This window comes from Protopterus annectens, chromosome 2.part0, assembly GCF_019279795.1.
Source record: "Protopterus annectens isolate FY-2018-M chromosome 2.part0, PAN1.0, whole genome shotgun sequence".
NCBI lineage: Eukaryota > Metazoa > Chordata > Ceratodontiformes > Protopteridae > Protopterus > Protopterus annectens.
Genome location: NC_056728.1, coordinates 327,279,193 through 327,297,831, shown reverse-complemented (window position 1 = coordinate 327,297,831; position 18,639 = coordinate 327,279,193). Strand labels below are relative to the sequence as shown.

The 18,639-nt window shown below is 39.1% G+C and overlaps 1 protein-coding gene across 1 annotated transcript in view; it reads left to right on the top strand.

Moving 5' to 3' along the window:
- LOC122793087 (long-chain fatty acid transport protein 6-like) overlaps nt 1-18,639 on the top strand; it is a 1,586,067-nt gene that overhangs the window by 1,498,332 nt on the left and 69,096 nt on the right. The window contains exon 9 of the mRNA XM_044060808.1: nt 10,519-10,649. Within this exon, the coding sequence (XP_043916743.1) occupies nt 10,519-10,649 (131 nt within the window). The remainder of the gene's footprint in view (nt 1-10,518; nt 10,650-18,639) is intronic.

Here is an 18,639-nt window from a genome sequence, read left to right as displayed (position 1 = left end):
GAGACTATCATAAGTTTAGATACATCTAGTAAAAATAATATTAGAGTAGAAGTATTTTCAAAAGCCTTAGTTATCACTTTTTCACAAGATTATCAAATATTAAAAGAAGTTTTTTATAATAATTGGGAAACCGTATTTGGAGATACCCAATATAAAAACCATATAGGTCAATCCCCAAAAATAGTTTATAGGAAAGGGAAATGTTTTAAAGATTTATTAAAATCTAGTAATAATATAGGAATGTGTAAAAAAGTGAAGAGCGGAAACTATAGATGTGGAGCATGTAAATGGTGCTTTAAAATTCAAGAAGGAGATAGTTTCACTATACATGATAAGAAGTATTATATTAAAAAGAAGTTCAATTGTAAATCTAAAGCAGTTGTTTACCTTGCAAGTTGTAATTCTTGTTTCTCCTTTTATGTAGGAAAAACTGAGAGAATATTCACTCAGAGAATTTATGAGCATGAATATGCCATAAAAAATAAAAAATTAAATAACGCGCTAGCAAAACATATAAATGAATGTAATAATCATAATTTTAACTATATGGTAATAGATCAAGTAGAAATAGAAGAAAGAACCCCGTGGAACTTAATTTTGGAAGAAAGAGAACTTACCTGGCAAATTAAATTACAAGCTGATTGTATGCCAGGCTTAAATGAAAGAAGTTCTATAGGGCCAATTTTAAAATTAAAAGCATTGACTCGTAATAAAATTCAAGATTAATTTAAAATTTGATTTTAAGTATTTTAATAATTTTGAGTGTATATGGAGGAAGTTATGTAGTAATAATATATGTTATAAGATAATCTATTATAGAAAATATATCAATCGTAGTATTTTATTATTTAATATTTAATATTTAATAATTTATAAATGTTAAGGGTTGGAGAGGTTGTGGGTTCATGATTTCATATGAAAAGAATGATTTAAATTATTAGTTTTTAAAATTTTTTTATATAATATAATGTATTATTATTGCCTTTATAGTATTTAATTACTGTTGTTTATGCATTCCTTGAATTGTATTTAGAAATTCTATTTCCCATTTTTTGGCTACTGAGCATGCTCCAATTTGAATTTGATTTTGGCGCAATTTTCTGTGAAGGTTACAAAAGGAAGTGATGTAATAGATGCCTTTTGTCTGAAGAAGTTTAAAATATTTAAACGAAAGCGCTCACATTGAATTATATTCTTGTTCTTAGGTGTTTCTATTTGGCGTTTTTAAGTTTGTTTGAAGTACGTTTTTAGCTGTATAAGTTTTGTTCGTTATTAAATGATATTTATCGTCTAGCTGGTGGCTTTTCATCTATATTTGTTTATTAGTTTGGTCGTTGCTCATCATGAGATAGCAGTGTGGTCAGTACATTTGTGAGAAGTGTTTGTACAGATGCATTCTGAAAGGGTCATTATACTCCCTGATTGGCCTAATGACTGCCAGGTACAGTAGAACAAGTATATACCTGGATCTAAATGGACCACTTTAGATATAAGCTGTGTGATGAAAAAGCATTTCCTTACAACACTGGATACATGGTGATCAAAGATCAGTTAATTGTCAATATAAGTCCCCTGGATATTTGGTGATCAAAGAACAGTTTATTATCAATATAGGTCCCCAAGTCATGCTTGCCAAAGGATATGATTATACAGTTCTTGGCATTTAGTTTAAGCAAATGGTTTTGACATCAGCTATTTGTTCAGGACAGGATTATAGTATTCTCTAGGGAATTTATGATGGCACTAGGTTTGCAGTCATTTCATAGGGTCATAGGTGTATACTAAGCTACCGACCACTAGGGCCCTTATAAGCATACTGTACAACCAAAATGGTGACCCACAAATTTGATTTATATGGGGGTGATTTACTTGACTGCCTCTGTCCATCAGAGACATAGTTGCTGGAGCAGGGTGAATTTCCAATTATCCATCCATTGGAGCAAGTTGTGCTCAAACAGGGATAGCGAAGAACTCTGTTTCACATGGACAGGCAGCTTGTTCCAGAGAATGGGAATTCTCTGAGCAACATATCGCTGTTTTTCTCTCTCCAACATGCCCTATTTATGTCACAAGCAAAGTTTAGGTCTTTTAATCTAGTAGTTCTGATGCTGTTTGTTTTGCAGATTTACAAAAGGTTCATCAAAACAGGGTCCAGGGATGCTTTGTATGCCAGGCAAAGATCACCTCTCAGAAGTCTGTATGATGCTGAGTAAAGAGACAAGGCATTGTGGTCATCAGTGCAGAACATTGTGTTTACTTCCTGTATTCTTTTTGTAAGGAACCTTTGTGGGCTTTCCAGTTACTGCACGTGTTTGCTCAGGTACATACCAAAGGGGGTATTATACTCTAGGATGGGTATGATTAGGGCCAAGTACAGTAGTATTGATAACCTCTCTGAATCTAGATGCTATGCTTCTGTTTATAAGTTGTGCAACAGAGAAAGATCTTCCTACTACCATGGGCATGTGTTGTTTGAAGGATAGTTTACAATCTACATGAATTCCCAGATCCGTGACTAGTGAATCAACTTTTAAGGATATTTTTGATGACATAGTTATCCAGGTTGGATGACTTCCCAAAAGGTACTGTAATGCATTTCTTGGTATTGAGTTTTCAACCATAGCTTTTGCACTAAGCATTTGTCTGTGTTAGACCTTCCTGGAGGGTGTTCTCATCTGGGGGGATTGAATGACTGGTCCTGGTTTGCAATCATCTGCGAACTTAGTTAGCCAGAGGCTTTTGACATTGACTTGGACATCCAAGACGTAGATGCTAAAGAGGAGTGTGGGTGTATCACAGAACCCTGGGGGCTTTCAGTTGTGACCAGCCTCTGTGTTGGTGGCCTCACTGATTCTATCCGCCTGGATCCTATCAGTGAGGCAGCTTACTGTCCAGCATGTTATAAGGGAGTTTATACCTAGTTCCAAAACTTTGTTGACAATGCCCATGTAGAGTATTGTAGCAAATGCTTTAGCCAGAGCTAGGTAGGCAGTGTGCCCTATTTCCCCACATCCATTACCTTAGTGACCTTTTCAAAGAAGTCTACCAAATTCAGTAAGCTTGACCTTCCTTTGGCAAAGCCAAACTGGGATGGATCCCATGCCTGAAGGTCTCCTATCTCTTTGGTGATAATTTCCATGATAATTCTTTTCATGGCTTTGCAAATAAGACTAGTCAGACTAATGTGTCTGTAGTTTCCAGGATCTGTTGAAGGTCCTCCCTTGAGAAGTAGGTTGACTATAACAGTCCTCTGTTTATGTGACACAAAGCCGGTTTTAAGAGAATAGTTAAATAATGACTCCAGGGGTCCTGATAAGTTGTATCTTAGACTGTTCAGTAGGCATCCTGGGATGTTATCAGGGCCCATTGAGGTTGTGTTCTTGGTTTTAGTGAGTGCAGCTAATAGATGCTCCCTAGTTGTAGATGGAGGGATTATGTTTGGAGGGGGGTGTCAGGGAGTGGTAACTGAATTTGTCTGCCAGCAGATTTGCTGTATCGCCAGGTTCATTGAATGCGGCACCATTAACTACAAGTTCAGCACATTGCTATGCGCTGCCCTTGAGGTTTCTGACATAGCTAAAGAAGGCCTATGTTTATCTTTCACCTGGGGGATTCTTAGCCTCAAAGTTGACTTTGTTTGACCAATTACCCTTCTCAGTTGGCTATTTAGTTTGATGAGAGAATTTTTAATCTTTATGAGAGTTACCCTTCCTGATTTTTGCCAATTTTTTTCCTTTGTTGTATATCCCTGTTTAATTTGGGATGCCACCAGGGCAGATTGTTTTTGGGACTAGTTTTGGGCTTTCTTCTTGTAGGTACAGTAGCCACTGTGCAGCCATTGACATGATTGTACAGAGTTTCTAAGAGCAGTTCAGCATAGGCTGCTGTGTACCTCGGATTTGGAGGGGCATTGAATTTTGGCAAACTATCACTTAATAAAAGGTAATTTTTCTTGGAATAGTTCCTGTTACTGGTTTTACTGGGCTTATGGAGTTGATTTTGATTTGGAAGTAGATGGCTTTATGGTCAGACCGTACCAGGGAGGACTAGAAATTGGGGAGGCGGTGGTGAAGCATTCACCTTTATTGCTGAGCATAATGTCCAGTATGACTCCAGTGGGGCATATTTGGTCAGTCAAAAACCATTAGCAGTAGCTTTGACCTCTGAGAAGTAAATGCCAAAGATAAGTGGCCCAAGAACAGAACCCTGGGTATACTGCAAGTGACAAGGGTTTTGGAGGAGGTAGAGCTTTCCACCCTAGCTTCCTGGGGTCTTTTTGTGAGTCAGTTTGCTATCCAGTGAGTTACATAGGGATTGACACTGAGCTGGAAGAGTTTCTCTACAATACCCGAGTGTGGGATGATGATGTATGCCTTTTCAAGGTCTGTATATGTGGTATGAACTGTTTTGCCCCCTCTATTGCCTCAGTAACTTTTTCATAGAAGTCAACCAGGTTAAGTGAGCAGGACCTGTCCTTGGTGAATCCTAACTGGATAGGGTTGAGAGACTGTAGATTACCTATATTCATATTTATTTATTTCATCATGATCCTTTTCATAGCATTACAAATTAGACTGATTAGACTTATGGGTCTATAATTATCAAGGTTCATTGAAGCTCTACCTTTATTTTATTTTCATTTTTTGTACAACTTGATAACCAGGTAGTTGGGCTGATCAGTTGACCATTTTAAGCCATGATTAATGTCAACAGTAAAATGTTTGAGTGTTAATATGAAAATAAAAATATTAAAACAAATTAAGAATAACACTTAATATATGCAAAATATACAGTTAGCATTGTAGTAACAGTGAATATGCAAAAGCAGTGTCAACACAAAATGTACTGTACAATGAGTACATAAAGCCAGTATGAGTACTTCTTTTAGTCAGCCGCAGCACTATTAATTGTTGAGACAGTAGTGCACTTGTATTCCTTTTGCAAATGCTGCTTAATGTTTTTCCTGAATAACTGAAGGTTTTCATCATTTCTATTTCAGTAGGGTGCTGGTTCCTTACAGCCTCTCCTATTCTGGAGAGTGCCTTTTCTCTTGTGTCCAATTTGAATGTTGGCCTTACCAACATGAGCATATTTTCTTGGCTGTTCCTAAGGGAGTATTTTTGTTCTCTGAGCTGTAGTAACCATTTAAGTGGAGGCAGTAATAGAGTTGGAATTTTATAAATCAGAGACTGAAGAGAAAGTAGGCTCTGTTAGTCATCGGTAGCCACTGTGCCATCTCATATAAGGTGCAGTGATGGGAATTTCTTTCTGCTAGCTGTTTTGCATATTCTGTGCTGTGTGAAAGACGGTAAGGGGGAGGGCATATTCAGTCTTTTGTATTAGGACATTTTTGGCTAAAGTAGTCGTGGAAAGTGTTGAGAAGTTGTTAGAGATGATAAACTTTTAGTTGAGGTAAGACCTTGTTGGTAATGTTATTTATGTGAATATTAACATTTAATAATGACTCTAGTACTATTGCCCGATATCTTTGGCATTTTTCATTTGGGATAACCTCCTCTTTAAGTCTGTTGAGATTACTGGAGGTAGCAATGTCAGTTTATTTGCTGTACAGAAGAGCATGTGACATTGTTTTTGAAACTGTTAATTTGCAATTTGTTATCCTAGAACCAATTACAGAAGTTGGTGAGCCCGGACTGAAACACAAAAGGTGTGGGTGTATCCATATTCATCAAGGATACCCACACCTCCAGGTTAGTGGTGCAGAACGATGCCTCAAAGATCATTCATGTGCAACTAACAATGGGCAAAACTGCAATTCAAATTGTAGCTTGCTGCAGATCACCCACCATGACCTAGGACCCCCATTCCACATTTCTGGAGACACTAGAAAATATGAAGGTCCTACCAAATGCCCTAATATTGGGTGATTTCAATTACCCAAACATTAACTGGGAGAACTCCTGAAGTACTTAACTCCCTTGCCCAACGCTTCCTAGAATTTATAAACTCGAATGCCCTGGATCAACTGGTCAACACCCCCACCAGAGGTGACAACATATTGAACCTGGTCATCACCAACATGGGCGACCAGTGTTCCACACAAGAGGTCAACCCCTCTCTGGATAGATCAGACCATAGACTAATCACTCTGGATATCCACATTCCAACCCCACCCCCAATCAAGGAAACCACTATGAAAAACTTTTCAAAAGCAAACTTCATGTTACTTAAGACCGAGGTGGAAAGATTCACAGCCCCCATGCTAAAGCTGCTGAATTTCTTACAAAGGCACTCTATGAGTACCTGTAAGAATGCATGGATCGTGCTATCCCAAGCAAAACCAAGACTCACTCCTCCAAGAAAAGGAAACCAGTCTGGTGGACCCCTGCCATAAACAAACTATACAACAGAAGGAGGAAACTAGTACAGAAAAGAGTAAAATCCCAAGAAGGAAAGACATCCCTGATCAGTATCAGCAAGAAACTATGATCCCTCATAAAATCATCCACGGGTAGCTTCAAAAGAAAAATTGCCAAGGACTCCAAAGATAACCACAAAGCGTTCTTTAGCTATGTCAAGAACCTAAGTGGAAACTCTCAGATCTGCTCTGAGTTAGTGCATAATGGCACAAAATACACTGAAACGACTGATATTGCCAACATTCTGGCAGACAGGTTTAGTGCAAAATTCACCCCCCTCTCACCCCTAAAGAGCCCATAACCACACCAGAAGAATGTAGAGCCCTGGCAATCACTGACACACACTGGTGACTACATCCCTATCCAAAGCCAAAAACACAGCTTCAATGGGACTGGACGGTATCCCAGGCTGTGTCTTACACAAGCTCCAAAATGAACTAACCCCTCACCTAAACACACTGTCCAAACTCAGCCTCTCTACAGGCTACGTACCCATAGAGTGGTGCACAGCAACAGGTATCCCGCTCCACAAAGGTGGAGCCACAACAGATCCTGGGAACTATCGCCCTATAAGCCTGACTAGCCTGGTCAGCAAGGCTATGGAGCGCATAATCATGGAACTCATTAACAGAGACATTGGGAACCTCCAAACATTGGACCCTACCCAGTTTGGCTTTGTTAAGGGCAGATCATGCCTCCTAAACCTGGTGGACTTCTTTGAGACAGTTACCAAGGCTTTAAACGAGGGAAAGGAGGTCCACACAGCCTACCTAGACCTCGCAAAGGCTTTCAACACCATTCCCCATTCTGGTATTATAGACAAGCTCACCAGCCTAAACATAAACCCCTATGTCACGAGATGGGTTGCCAATTCGCTAACAGATGGAACCCACACGGTGAAAGTTGCAGGCTCTAGGTCCGACTCTAAACCGGTTACAAGTGGCATCCCCCAGGGCTCAGTCCTGGGACCCCTCCTGTTCGGTATGTACTTCTTAGAGGGACAGGCAAGCACAGGAGGACTATGGCTGACCAATTTCACAGATGACTGCAAAGTGGGGGCCATAATTGACTCTCCGGCTGATACAGACATCCTCCAGAAGGGTCTCACTGAGACTGATACCTGGTGTCAAAATCATGGCCTCAAGCTAAATGTCAAAAAGTGCATATTCATCCCCTTTGGAAAATACAAAGTACCTGCAAACTACCACATATGTGTCAGTCCCCTAAATACAGAAAATGTAATAAGGGATCTGGGGACCCAAGTAGATAGTAATCTCTCCTTTGATAATCATATTGCCAAGGTGTTTAGAAAATCCTTCTATGTGGCCCACCTAATCACAAAAGGGTTCGCATCTAAAACAAAAGAGGTTATTGTGCCCCTCTACTCATCACTCATCAGACCCATCATAGAGTACAACGATAAATAGGACGTACTGGAGGGATAGATTCCTGTCCCAGAGACTCCCCATGCTTTGGAACATGATTCCAATCTACATTAGGCAGAGCCCCTGACTAACACTCTTCAAGATAAACCTTGACGAGTGTATAGGAAACAAAAAATTAACCCCGGGATCACTGCTGTGGCTCTGCTGGACAGAGGCACAGGGAACTAATGGCTCTGCTGGACAGAAGCATAGGGAACTAATCTAAGGGGGCGGCGAAAGCCAACACATTCTGGCTAGGCTTATAGCTGCCATCGGGCAGATAGCCTAGTACTTAACTATGAACCTATGAATTGAAACCTTTTTGCAGTATCTGGTGTGTATTGAGAGCTTTAAGTTGCAGAATGTCATGTCATCTGCTTATATGATTATATTATGTTTAGGTAAGTCCTGTGTGATGTCATTAATAAATATGGAGAATAGCAGAGGTCCTAGGACTGAGCCTCTTGGGGCTTCTTTGTTTAGAGTTCCACAAGGCACCTCTGTGCAGGAGGATGATTGTTGCTGTCCTCCATTTATCAGAAAGCCAGTTTTGAGTCTGATATTGAGCATGTTCTATAGGGGATCAGACAAATTATGTTTCAGACTAACCAGAAGACAGGCCCGATATGTTGTCTGACTCCACAAATTTAATAGTCTTGGCCTTAAATAGTGTCTTGTGAGCATGACCTTGGGAGATATGAGGGAGGTATAGGTCTGGATATATGAGTTGAGAATTCTGGAGGGGAGAGGGTTGAGCTAAATTTGTCCACTAGAAGATTGGCTATGTTCTTTGGGACCAAGTACGTGACATAATTTACTCTTCACACTGAGTGGTACTAAGCATTGTTTCCAAGATTTTTAACATAATTTCCAGAAGACTTTGTGGTCGGTCTTCACCCGAGTGTCTATTTTTACCTCATGTCTGGATTTGGTTGATTTGATAAGGATTCAGAGCGTCTTGTTTAATTTAGCAAGAGCATTTTTGGCATATTGAGAGTTACGTTTATTTTTGGGTGCAATGATTTTTCATCTTTTATTATGGGGCCTAAAGGTAAACATTGGGGAAATATTTTCAGCCTGTCAATAGATAAGCGTCTATCCACTACAGAATAAACTTAAAAGTACAGGTTTGAATGTTTTATTAAGACTAGTCACTGTAATCAGTATGTTGCAGACATAACATAGATATCCATAGCATTTAGAAACAGTTGCAGAAACAGTACTGGAGACCTGTATTACATATTTTTTTCTGCAGTCACATTTATTTCATCTGAGGAGTTGTGTAATGCATATTCTGCCAACCAGTATTTAACTTTAACATTGTTCTGCTTCAGTCATGACTGATACTAGCTGGAGATGGCTGAGCCAAATGAATAGCCTAGCTTTCGATTCCTTCCTTAAATGTGACCCTTGAAAAGCTCTCTGCTTGTTAGTTGACTTAAATGAAATTTAGAAGTATCTGCAGTGCAACAGTATAAACATACAGTAAGTTGTGTTTCACAGGTAATGGCAGCTGGTCATCTGATCCTGTATGACTACACGTAAACAGCAAGGAAAGTTACTATATGGAATAAAGTCCAGCAGATGTATTAATTTCAGCTATTGACTGTTTTAGTGAACAGTGCAGAAGTATGCCATCAGCAGGAACACAGCTTCACATCAGGCTGAGATGTCAGTGTGCATAACTGATTACCTTGTGACAGAAAGACAATGTTCAAAATGCGTACGTCTTTTTTGACTTGCAAGAAACCAGCAAAGATATTCTCTAAACAAGAATGAGTTAGTCATTAATTGATTAATTAATAATTTTTTATTAGTTGTTTTAGACCTAACTTGTCAGGCAACTTATTTAAATAGAGTTTGGAATCATTGTATAATCTTTTTTTTTTTTTTTTTTTCAGAAACATTTTTAATGTGAGTATAATATATGCTAAGAGAAAACCCATTATTCATTTGGGTTACAGAAACATTTTGGGAAAAATTAGATCTGATATTGTTAATCCTCGTTCATTCCTTATGCCTGGGTTGCGGTTCCAACCTCGGAACCAAGCCGGCCATCTTCCAAGCTCGCGACAGCCACAAACTCTCCCTCCTTTCCCCTCCTGAGGCTTATAGTGGATCTCCTCATCCTGTTCCGGTAGGTTCTTTGACCAGAGGTAGCCTATACTTCCTTTGACTTGCAAACTTAATCTGAGGTAACAGGATGAGGGGAATTGTGGGTAAGAGTTCAGCTCGAGTGTTTGTGGCTGTCGCGAGCTTGGAAGATGGCCGGCTCAGTTCCGAGGTCGGAACTGAAACCCAAGCATAATGACTGAACAAGGATCAACAATACAGATGGAACATTATGGTAAGACATAACTTCTTTTTTAATTATGTAGTCCCACTGGGTTCATATTGAATCTCCTTCCCAGAGGACATTTAGGAAGGAAGCAACATTGATTAAAGTCTTAGTGAATGCAAATAGAAGGTGCTCGCAGCTAAACAGTCTTACCACTCAGGAGTATTGTAGGAATAGTAAGTAGAATTACTCCTTTCCTGAATTATACTGATAGCTGGGATAGTAGCACCTAAGAGAGACTGTTTTCATATGTAAAAAGAGAAAATTTAAATTATTTCAGACTTGGAAGTATTTGGTATTCATAGTAATTGACAGATGAGGTTGTTTTATAGTGATAGTATGTGTGTTAACCTCCCATGCTTTGCTTCCCTTGCAGGACATGAAGGTCGAACAGGAATGGCAGCAGTCATCTTGAAACCTGACCATAGACTGGATGAAAAGAAACTCTACGAGCATGTTGTCGCCAATCTTCCAGGCTATGCCTGCCCACGTTTTGTAAGAATCCTGGTAATGAACTCATTTTATTTCATCTTAGTAAACACCAGTAAAGATTGTTTCAAAAATGAATGCAACATGAAAGTTTAACAGGATATCTTTATGGAGCAGGTGCTGCTGAAATGTTCCAGAAGATTCTCTTCAGTATCTGTAGCTCAACATTTCTATAGATTCAGTCAATCTTGATGACATATATTGCTGGAATAATTTATCCTTAATTCTCACAATGATCATATTATTTTACAAGTATATTCTAAAGATTTCTGAAGGTGGTTCTAAGTTTTCAGTGCAGATAATTTTATCCTGAAGTTATTTCTCACCATATATCACCACCTGCAAATTATTTAGTACCTAGAAACCCTCCTTTCCATTTTTCCAGTTCCACTTTTATACCTCCCATGGATTGTCAAAGTTCCATTTTCTTGTTGAAATCCCAAGATAGATTAAATAAGGGAATTTGTCTCAGCTTGCAAGACTTAACTAGATGGCAGTAGTTTTCACTTCTGACTCCTTCCAAAACTTTATATCCTAAGGATGTCTTGCCGAAGCCATTAATGTGCTGTAAACACCCAAGCACTTGGAGAAAAACTCTTTTCAGAGTTCCAAATAGTTATTTGTTAGAAAAGTATGTGAAAATTGGAGATGAGAGCTGTACTACACTACATAAATACATTTGTAAATAATTTCATTTTTTTGCATTTATCCATTTAACTACAAACCTAACTGCAATGTCAAACATGAAAGACGTTATCTCTTGCTGTACCAAGTCTTTAATGTGACGCATTTTGATCAGCGATAAATGAGAAGAGATGAACACCTTCACACTTTGCAAGTTGTAGAGCAGGGGAAAGTGGATTGTTTCTAAGGACTACTAGAGCTTTGAATGCCTTGTTGTTATAGAAGAAGATATAAGTAGACTAAAAGATGATTTGACCTACATAGAGCAAGCATAACCTGGAGCCATTTCAGATTAATTCATTTTAAAATGTACCAAATTCATCCATACAATATCTAAAATCAAGTGACTCACAGCATTGTCACTATAAATAAATGGAGGGAAGAAAGAGATAATTTATGGTACCTAGGCTGTGTCGTGTTATAGTGCTCCAAACTGCATTCACAGTTTTCTTCTTCTTTCTATCCCATGAATCAGTTATATTGTAACAGTAAGGCGCAGAAAGCTCTGCATATTGATTGGTTAGGGTGCCACAGCATTGAATGGGGTTTCCAAGGGCTGTTTTTAATTATTTTAAAATAAAGAAATGTAGAAGCAGCAGCAGCAATTCTTTACTTTAAAAAGTAAATAAATAAAGTAAGTAAGAAAGAGAGAGAAAACTATTCTGATAGAAATGCTAGCATTAAATGCACTAAGTTCAACTGCCATATTTTAGAGACTGCATGTTTTAAGTGTACAAACAATTGTATCAATGTCTGTATTTTCCTGGATAATAAATATTAGTTTTTTATAAATGTATAACTTGAATATCTTTGTAAATATTTAACAAAAACAAATCTTTTGGCTTTGTGCCATTCAAATCCGATAAAAGCACGAAAAGCAGGTGCTTGCCTAATTTGCTTGCCCTCCATCAGGAAAAAAGACAAATATGCAAGGGTAACCCCTCAGTAGTTTGTATATATTCTAAATTCTTGTTTGCTAATATTGTTAATACTTTATATATTCTGACTGAAACTCAAAGGTTACATTATCTTTGGGTTAACTCTTATCAGTGCTTCAACAATGAATGATATTAAAATAAAACCAGTATTTGAAAAACCTTTTGTTGACACTTTGAAAGTTCTTAATTCATAACTAGCATTGAAAAAACAATCTTTAAAAAAAGCATATTTACACACTTGGGTCATAACCCTCATAGGTGCAAGCACTACCATTATAATATTTGAAAAGACTGCCTATTCTCACTAAATCCATTAACAAATCTGGGGGACTGCCTATTCTCAAATGCAGTTGGCAATACCTGGAACAAACTTCCAATTGAAATAACATCCCTTACTTCCACCAACCTTTTTAAGAAACAATTGAAAAACTTCATTAAAACCCAATGGCTTTGTCCTGCTCCAAGCCTGACTGATACTTTTTCTCCTTTTTTCTATTCTGACTCCCTAACTGAATTCTTTTTGCTGAAACCTCTCTACCTTCTATATTTGACGTGATAAACATTTTTTTCTCTTTTATTTTTGTAACTCCCTACTGTGCTGTGTGAATTTTTATGTACATTAAATATCTTTTTGTTTTTTTTCTTCTATATACGTATATATATTTGTATATATATATTTTATATTTATATAAACTGAACAAGAACAATGCTCTTTGTTTATTTTCCTAAATGGTAGTAAAAAAAAATGCTTTGTTATAATATTTTCTGCCAATCAATTGTATACTTATGTAATTATTTTGTATTTCCATGTTTCTTGTGGGCTATGTATTTATTTTGTATTTCTACTGTTCTTGTGGACTATTTGTATAAATTTTTTTCTTTCTATTGTCGCGGAGCTTTTCTCCTCGGGCCTCTACTGAAAATGGACATATATCCAGTTAGACTAGCCCGGTCAACAAATGTAAAATAAATAAATAAAATTGTTTACACAGTACTTAGGTCAACGTTATCCTTTCTGTTTACTGGGTAGAATTTTCAATGAGCTGCATTTAGAAGAGCCCTCTTATAGAGCTTTTTAGTCTCCCCAAACATCTTACCTGATGGACTTCTTGCGCATAAGACATCTCTTCGTGGTCAAATCAAATATCTCCTCCTCTTCCTCCTCTGTTTCTCCGGTAGTCATATTATATTTCAGTTCATCAGTGTCTTTGCCTTTGTACTGCCCTGTAATTGAACAAAGCTCACATGTAACTCTTTCATTTCCCAATTGCTTTATTTGGACTGTTAATGGCCAGCACTTTCCCATTCCAGAACACCTTTAGGTTTTCTTTCTTTTATTGCACCTTGAACATGCAAGCAATTGTTGTGTCACCTTGCAGTAATTATTTTCTAAAAATACATTTCTCCCTTTATTAGGTACTCTTCCATGGTATGTCCTGTTTTCATTGGACACCATGAATTGCATCAGTATTTACCTAGGTTTCCCATATTTAGCTTCCAAATCTGACAGTGGCAAATATTTTCCAAATGCTATCTTCAGGGAAATCTTTTGCAAACCGAGGGTCTTTATAAGCCTAGCCATTAAATCCCAATATAATACTAGATGGAAGGTATCATCTCTGCCCAATGTTTATATTAATGCATGGACTACCCATGTCCAGGACAGAAGCCTGGGCAATCCCTGGCAGAAATTTACGGTTTCCCATCCAGTAGTCCAGGTTGCAGTTAAACAGGGTCATGGAGGTGCTCTGCTTGATATGGATTGGAAGCCTATTCCAGAGGAGTGGCAACCTCTGAGACATGTAACTGTCTCTCCAGCAGGTCCTGTTTATGTCACAAGCTAGATTGAGGTCCCTGAAACAAGCTAGACTGAGGTCCTTGAAACAGGTGACTCAGATCCCATTTGGCTTACAGATATGCAGCATTTCCATTGCATTTGGGTCAAAGATAGCCCTGTAAACCAGACGTAAGTTGCCTTTAAGTAATCTATACGTTACTGAGTACAGTGACATCGACTTCAGTCTGTCCATATGGCATGTGCTGGAGACCCTGAATTTTTTTAGAAAACTTTGAGGTCTTATGTTGCTGCAGGTGTCTGGTATGGTACATACCAAAAGGAGCATTATATTCAAAAATAGCCCTGATGAGGGATGAGTACAAAGGAGTTATAACCTGTTTTGCTCTTGAGGCGATACCTTTACTAATCAGGTGAGTGACGTAGAATGCCTTCCTCACCACAGTAGACACATGGTGGTCAAAGTTGAGGTCACAGTCAACTTATGTTCCCAGGTCTCTCTCTACTGAATTGGTACTTAGGGTATTGTTATTTATTTTATAATTAGCAGGGACATTGTTTATACCAAAGAGAATGATGGTGCATTTTTTAGCATTTAGTTTAAGACCATGGCTTTGGCACCAATCATTGGTCTGTGTAGGGGATTCAATGACAGCACCTAATTTGCAGTCCTCTGTAAACTTGGTTAGCCACAGCCCCTCCATTTTGGCTTGGATTTCTGAGAAGTGTATGCCAAACAAGAGGAGGCCCAGTATTGACCCTTATGGGACTCCACTGGTGACAGGTCTGCTTGTAGAGGTAAAGTCTCCCACTTTGACTGAGTGTTGTCGATCTGTAAGCCAGTTTACAGCCCACCTGACAACATAGGAGTTGATATTCAACTGGGATAGTTTGTCAATGATCCCCGAATGTGGATAGTGTCAGAGGCCTTCGTTAAGTCAAGATAAGCTGTGTGCATGGCTTTGCCCTCATCTGTGACTCTGGTCACATTCTCGAAGAACTCCACCAGGTTTATTAGGCATGACCTGCACTTGACAAAAACGAACTGGGACGGATCTGGGGTTTGGAGGTTACCTATATCCTTGCTTATGAGGTCCATGATGATATGTTCCAGTGCCTTAAAGATGAGGCAGGTTAAACTTGTGGGTCTGTAATTACCCAGGTATGTTGCCGAGCCGCCCTTGTGGAGGGGAATAACAGTCACTGTTTTTCCATTCAAAGGGGACAAAGCCAGTACTCGGGCTGTGGTTGAATAGAGTGCCTAATGGAGTAGCTAGCTCTTGTTTTATAACATTAAGAACACAGCCTGGAATACCATCTGGTCCCATGGAGGCTCTGTTCTTAGCCTTGGAGAGAGCATTGATGACTTGCTCTTTAGAGATGCAGGGGGGAGGAGGAGATGATGAACATGTGGTTTGTGGTATGCTTGGGGGGGAATTTTTGCCAAACATGTCTGCTAGCAGGTTTACAATTATTGCAGGGTTAGTGTGTGTGTGTGTGTGTGTGTGTGTGTGTGTGTGTGTGTGTGTGTGTGTGTGTGTGTGTGTGTGTGTGTGTGTGTGTGTGAGTGTGATGTACCATCCACAGTTCAGCACACATCTGGGTCCTATATTTTAGGTTGGGGACATAGCTGAAGAAAGCTTTATGGTTATCCTTGGCTATGGTTGAAAACTGTTTCTCGTAGTTGCTCTTTGAAGATTTTATGAGCTGTTTTATTTGCTTGTTTAGGCTGAGGAGGGTGCTGTTCCAGTTCTGGGATCTCACTTTTGTATTTTCAGACAGCAGCTTCTTTCACTTATTGTATAATTTATTAATGATAGACGGCCCACCAGGATGGTTTGTTTTTTCTTGAGGATCTTGTGTTAATCCTGTCCGGCAAGGATGTGTCTATACATTTCTGTAGATAGTTATACAGGGCATCAGCGTATACTTTAGTATAGCTGTCAATGCCATCTTTGAAAACTGAAGCTTGGAAGTTGCTTATACCTTCCTTTACGAAGGTATAGTTAGCTTTGATGAAGTTTTTATAGCCTGACTTCTCCTTTGGGGAGTTCTGGTGCTATTGCTTCAAAAATGACTGATTCCTGGTCAGATTTAACCAGTGCGGGCTCTACACTTGAGGCACTGTATCGGCCACTCATATAGGTGAGGACCAGGTTTAGAATATTGGAAACACTTGCGGGGTGGTGCACTATTTGTTCCAGGACAGTCGCGTTAACAAAGTCCAGGAACTCTTGTGCGAATGAGTTTGGGCTCGTATAAGTTTCCCAATTAATGGAAGGATAGTTGAAGTCACTCATGAGTAGAGTGTTAGGGGTGTACCTAAATTGTCCCATGTAGGTCTAAATAAGCTGTGTGGGCATCTTGGTTCATGGAAGAAGACCTGTAAATGATGATGACCTAAAGGAGGGTCTCACCCATGGTAATATGGACTTAGAGTAGCTCCATAGAGTTTTCTTGTCTAACCAGTCTAGAGGTGTTATTATCTTTAATTAAAATAGATACTCCACCTCTTTTGGTTCTCACACCATCAGTTTGTGGTCTGAAAGAGTGGAATGCATTATAGCCTTGCAAGGCTGAGGTACTTTCTGTGGCCTTGAGCCAGGTTTCTATGACTACACAGACATCAACTTATTTCAGGGAAAGGAGTGCTTCCAGAGAGTGCAGTTTCTGATTTAAACGTCTAGCATTTACTAGCAAGACCCTTAGTTTCTTTGTGTTTGAAATTTTCACATTGGGAATTTTGTTGCTGTGACCTTGCCTAAAAAAGGCATTCTGGGGAGGCAAGTGCCTTAGCCAGCAAACAAAAGCCTAGAGATGCCAGATAGTGTGGTCTATCCACCATGTTGTCCCAGGCTGACAGGAACTGGATCCCCTTAGAATTAGACCAGAAACAAAGCCAATTATTGAAATCAATCATTTTCTATTTATACTGTGGTAACATCCTAGGTGAGGGTAAAATGCTGTTCAAAGCTAGGGACACACCTGCCTGGGACACATACTCAGAGAGGTCAATCGTGTCTCCCTTCTTAAAGTCTAAAGAGATACTTCTCAAGTCATTCACACCAACATGAACTGTGATGGCTTCATAACTGTACTTGTTGAGAGACTTGAGTGCACGTGTGATCTGGTGAATCGTTGCACCAGACAGGCAGCTGACCATAACCTTCTCCTTCTTCAACCTGGTGAGTGATGTTTTACTATATAGTCACCTATAACTAAAACATTTGGAATAGTTGTTCATAGCCTTAAGGGCTTATTTGGTGAGGTGAGACACAGGTGCTAGTGTTTTTATGTGTACTGGGTGCTTTTGGTGTTGTGTTAGGTGTAGCATGTTTATGTTTTGGAGGTCTCTGGTGTTTAGGTAGGTTTCTGGAGAGTACCTCTGCATACGAAGGTTTATGTGCTGGATGCATATTAGGAATAGGAGTCCTGTTGTGTGAGCTGACAACCTGCTTAGTGTTGCTGTTCTGGGCACGAGAAAGCAGTCATTCCAGATTCTTTGTGTAGGTGCCTCTTCTCACAAATTGTACTTGATTTAGGAGTAAGGGGTTGTCAGTGTACATGAGGCACTTGCTACCCTGCCTCAAAAAATCCATATCCACCAGGCTGGCAGGAGAAACAGAGGGAAACAGACAGTCCATAATGCATATTCCATGAAGTCAATATTTTCTGACGTTAAAAACACCATTCAGCCTCAAATTTCTCTTTTTGTCATGTCCTCCATTCCATTAGATGCTGCTCAGTCTGTCCAAGTTGTCTTGCTGTCCTGACTGTTTCATGTTCAGTGTTACATATTTGCTGCTCAACAGGTGTCATGGCTGCCTACTAGTCACACTGATGCTCAGTCTCATCTATTGTAACAACTCCCATACAGTTTATACATATTTTAGATAGTTTAGTCAGGTTTCAGAACTCGAGCTTTATGACCTCCTTACTGAAAATGACCTTCACAGCATTTGTTCCTTAATATTGCTTTGTGTACCTTGCTCACTGGATGTGGAGCATCATGCTGACCCCATTCAGGCTGACAACTTTTTAAAAACTCTGTAACCACAGTACAATCCATTTCTTCTGTTGCTAACCAAGACCGTGCCTTCTTTCACTCTCTCAAAAATGAAGCAAATGTACTACTTTTATTAACGGATTTATTAGTTTAGATGGCTGGAGCAAGCTCATGAGAAAACTGACTTCAGCAAGCATGACATATCACAAGCGCCCCCCCCCCCCAATCCAGTTTTCAGATTCTTAACACAGATGTAGGAGATGTAAACTAGGCTGAAGTAAATGTAACTATTGTTCAGAGTAAACAAAAAAGAAAATGTAAAAACTCTTCAAAGGCCTGTAATTTTTGATGTTTTCATATAAATCTCATTTGTAGAAGAAATTACTTCTGGGACTTTTGCTGCAGAAGTCCCGATATCTCCAGTCTGACTCCCAAAGCTCAGCACTCCCCCTGTTCCAAGATGACCAGATATCAACCATTGTAAGATGCCTGTACATTCCCTGTTTAAAGCTGGCATCCACCATCAGTATTTTAGATCGATCTTACCACAGTTGAAAATGGATGAACTGTTGTATGGCAGTCATA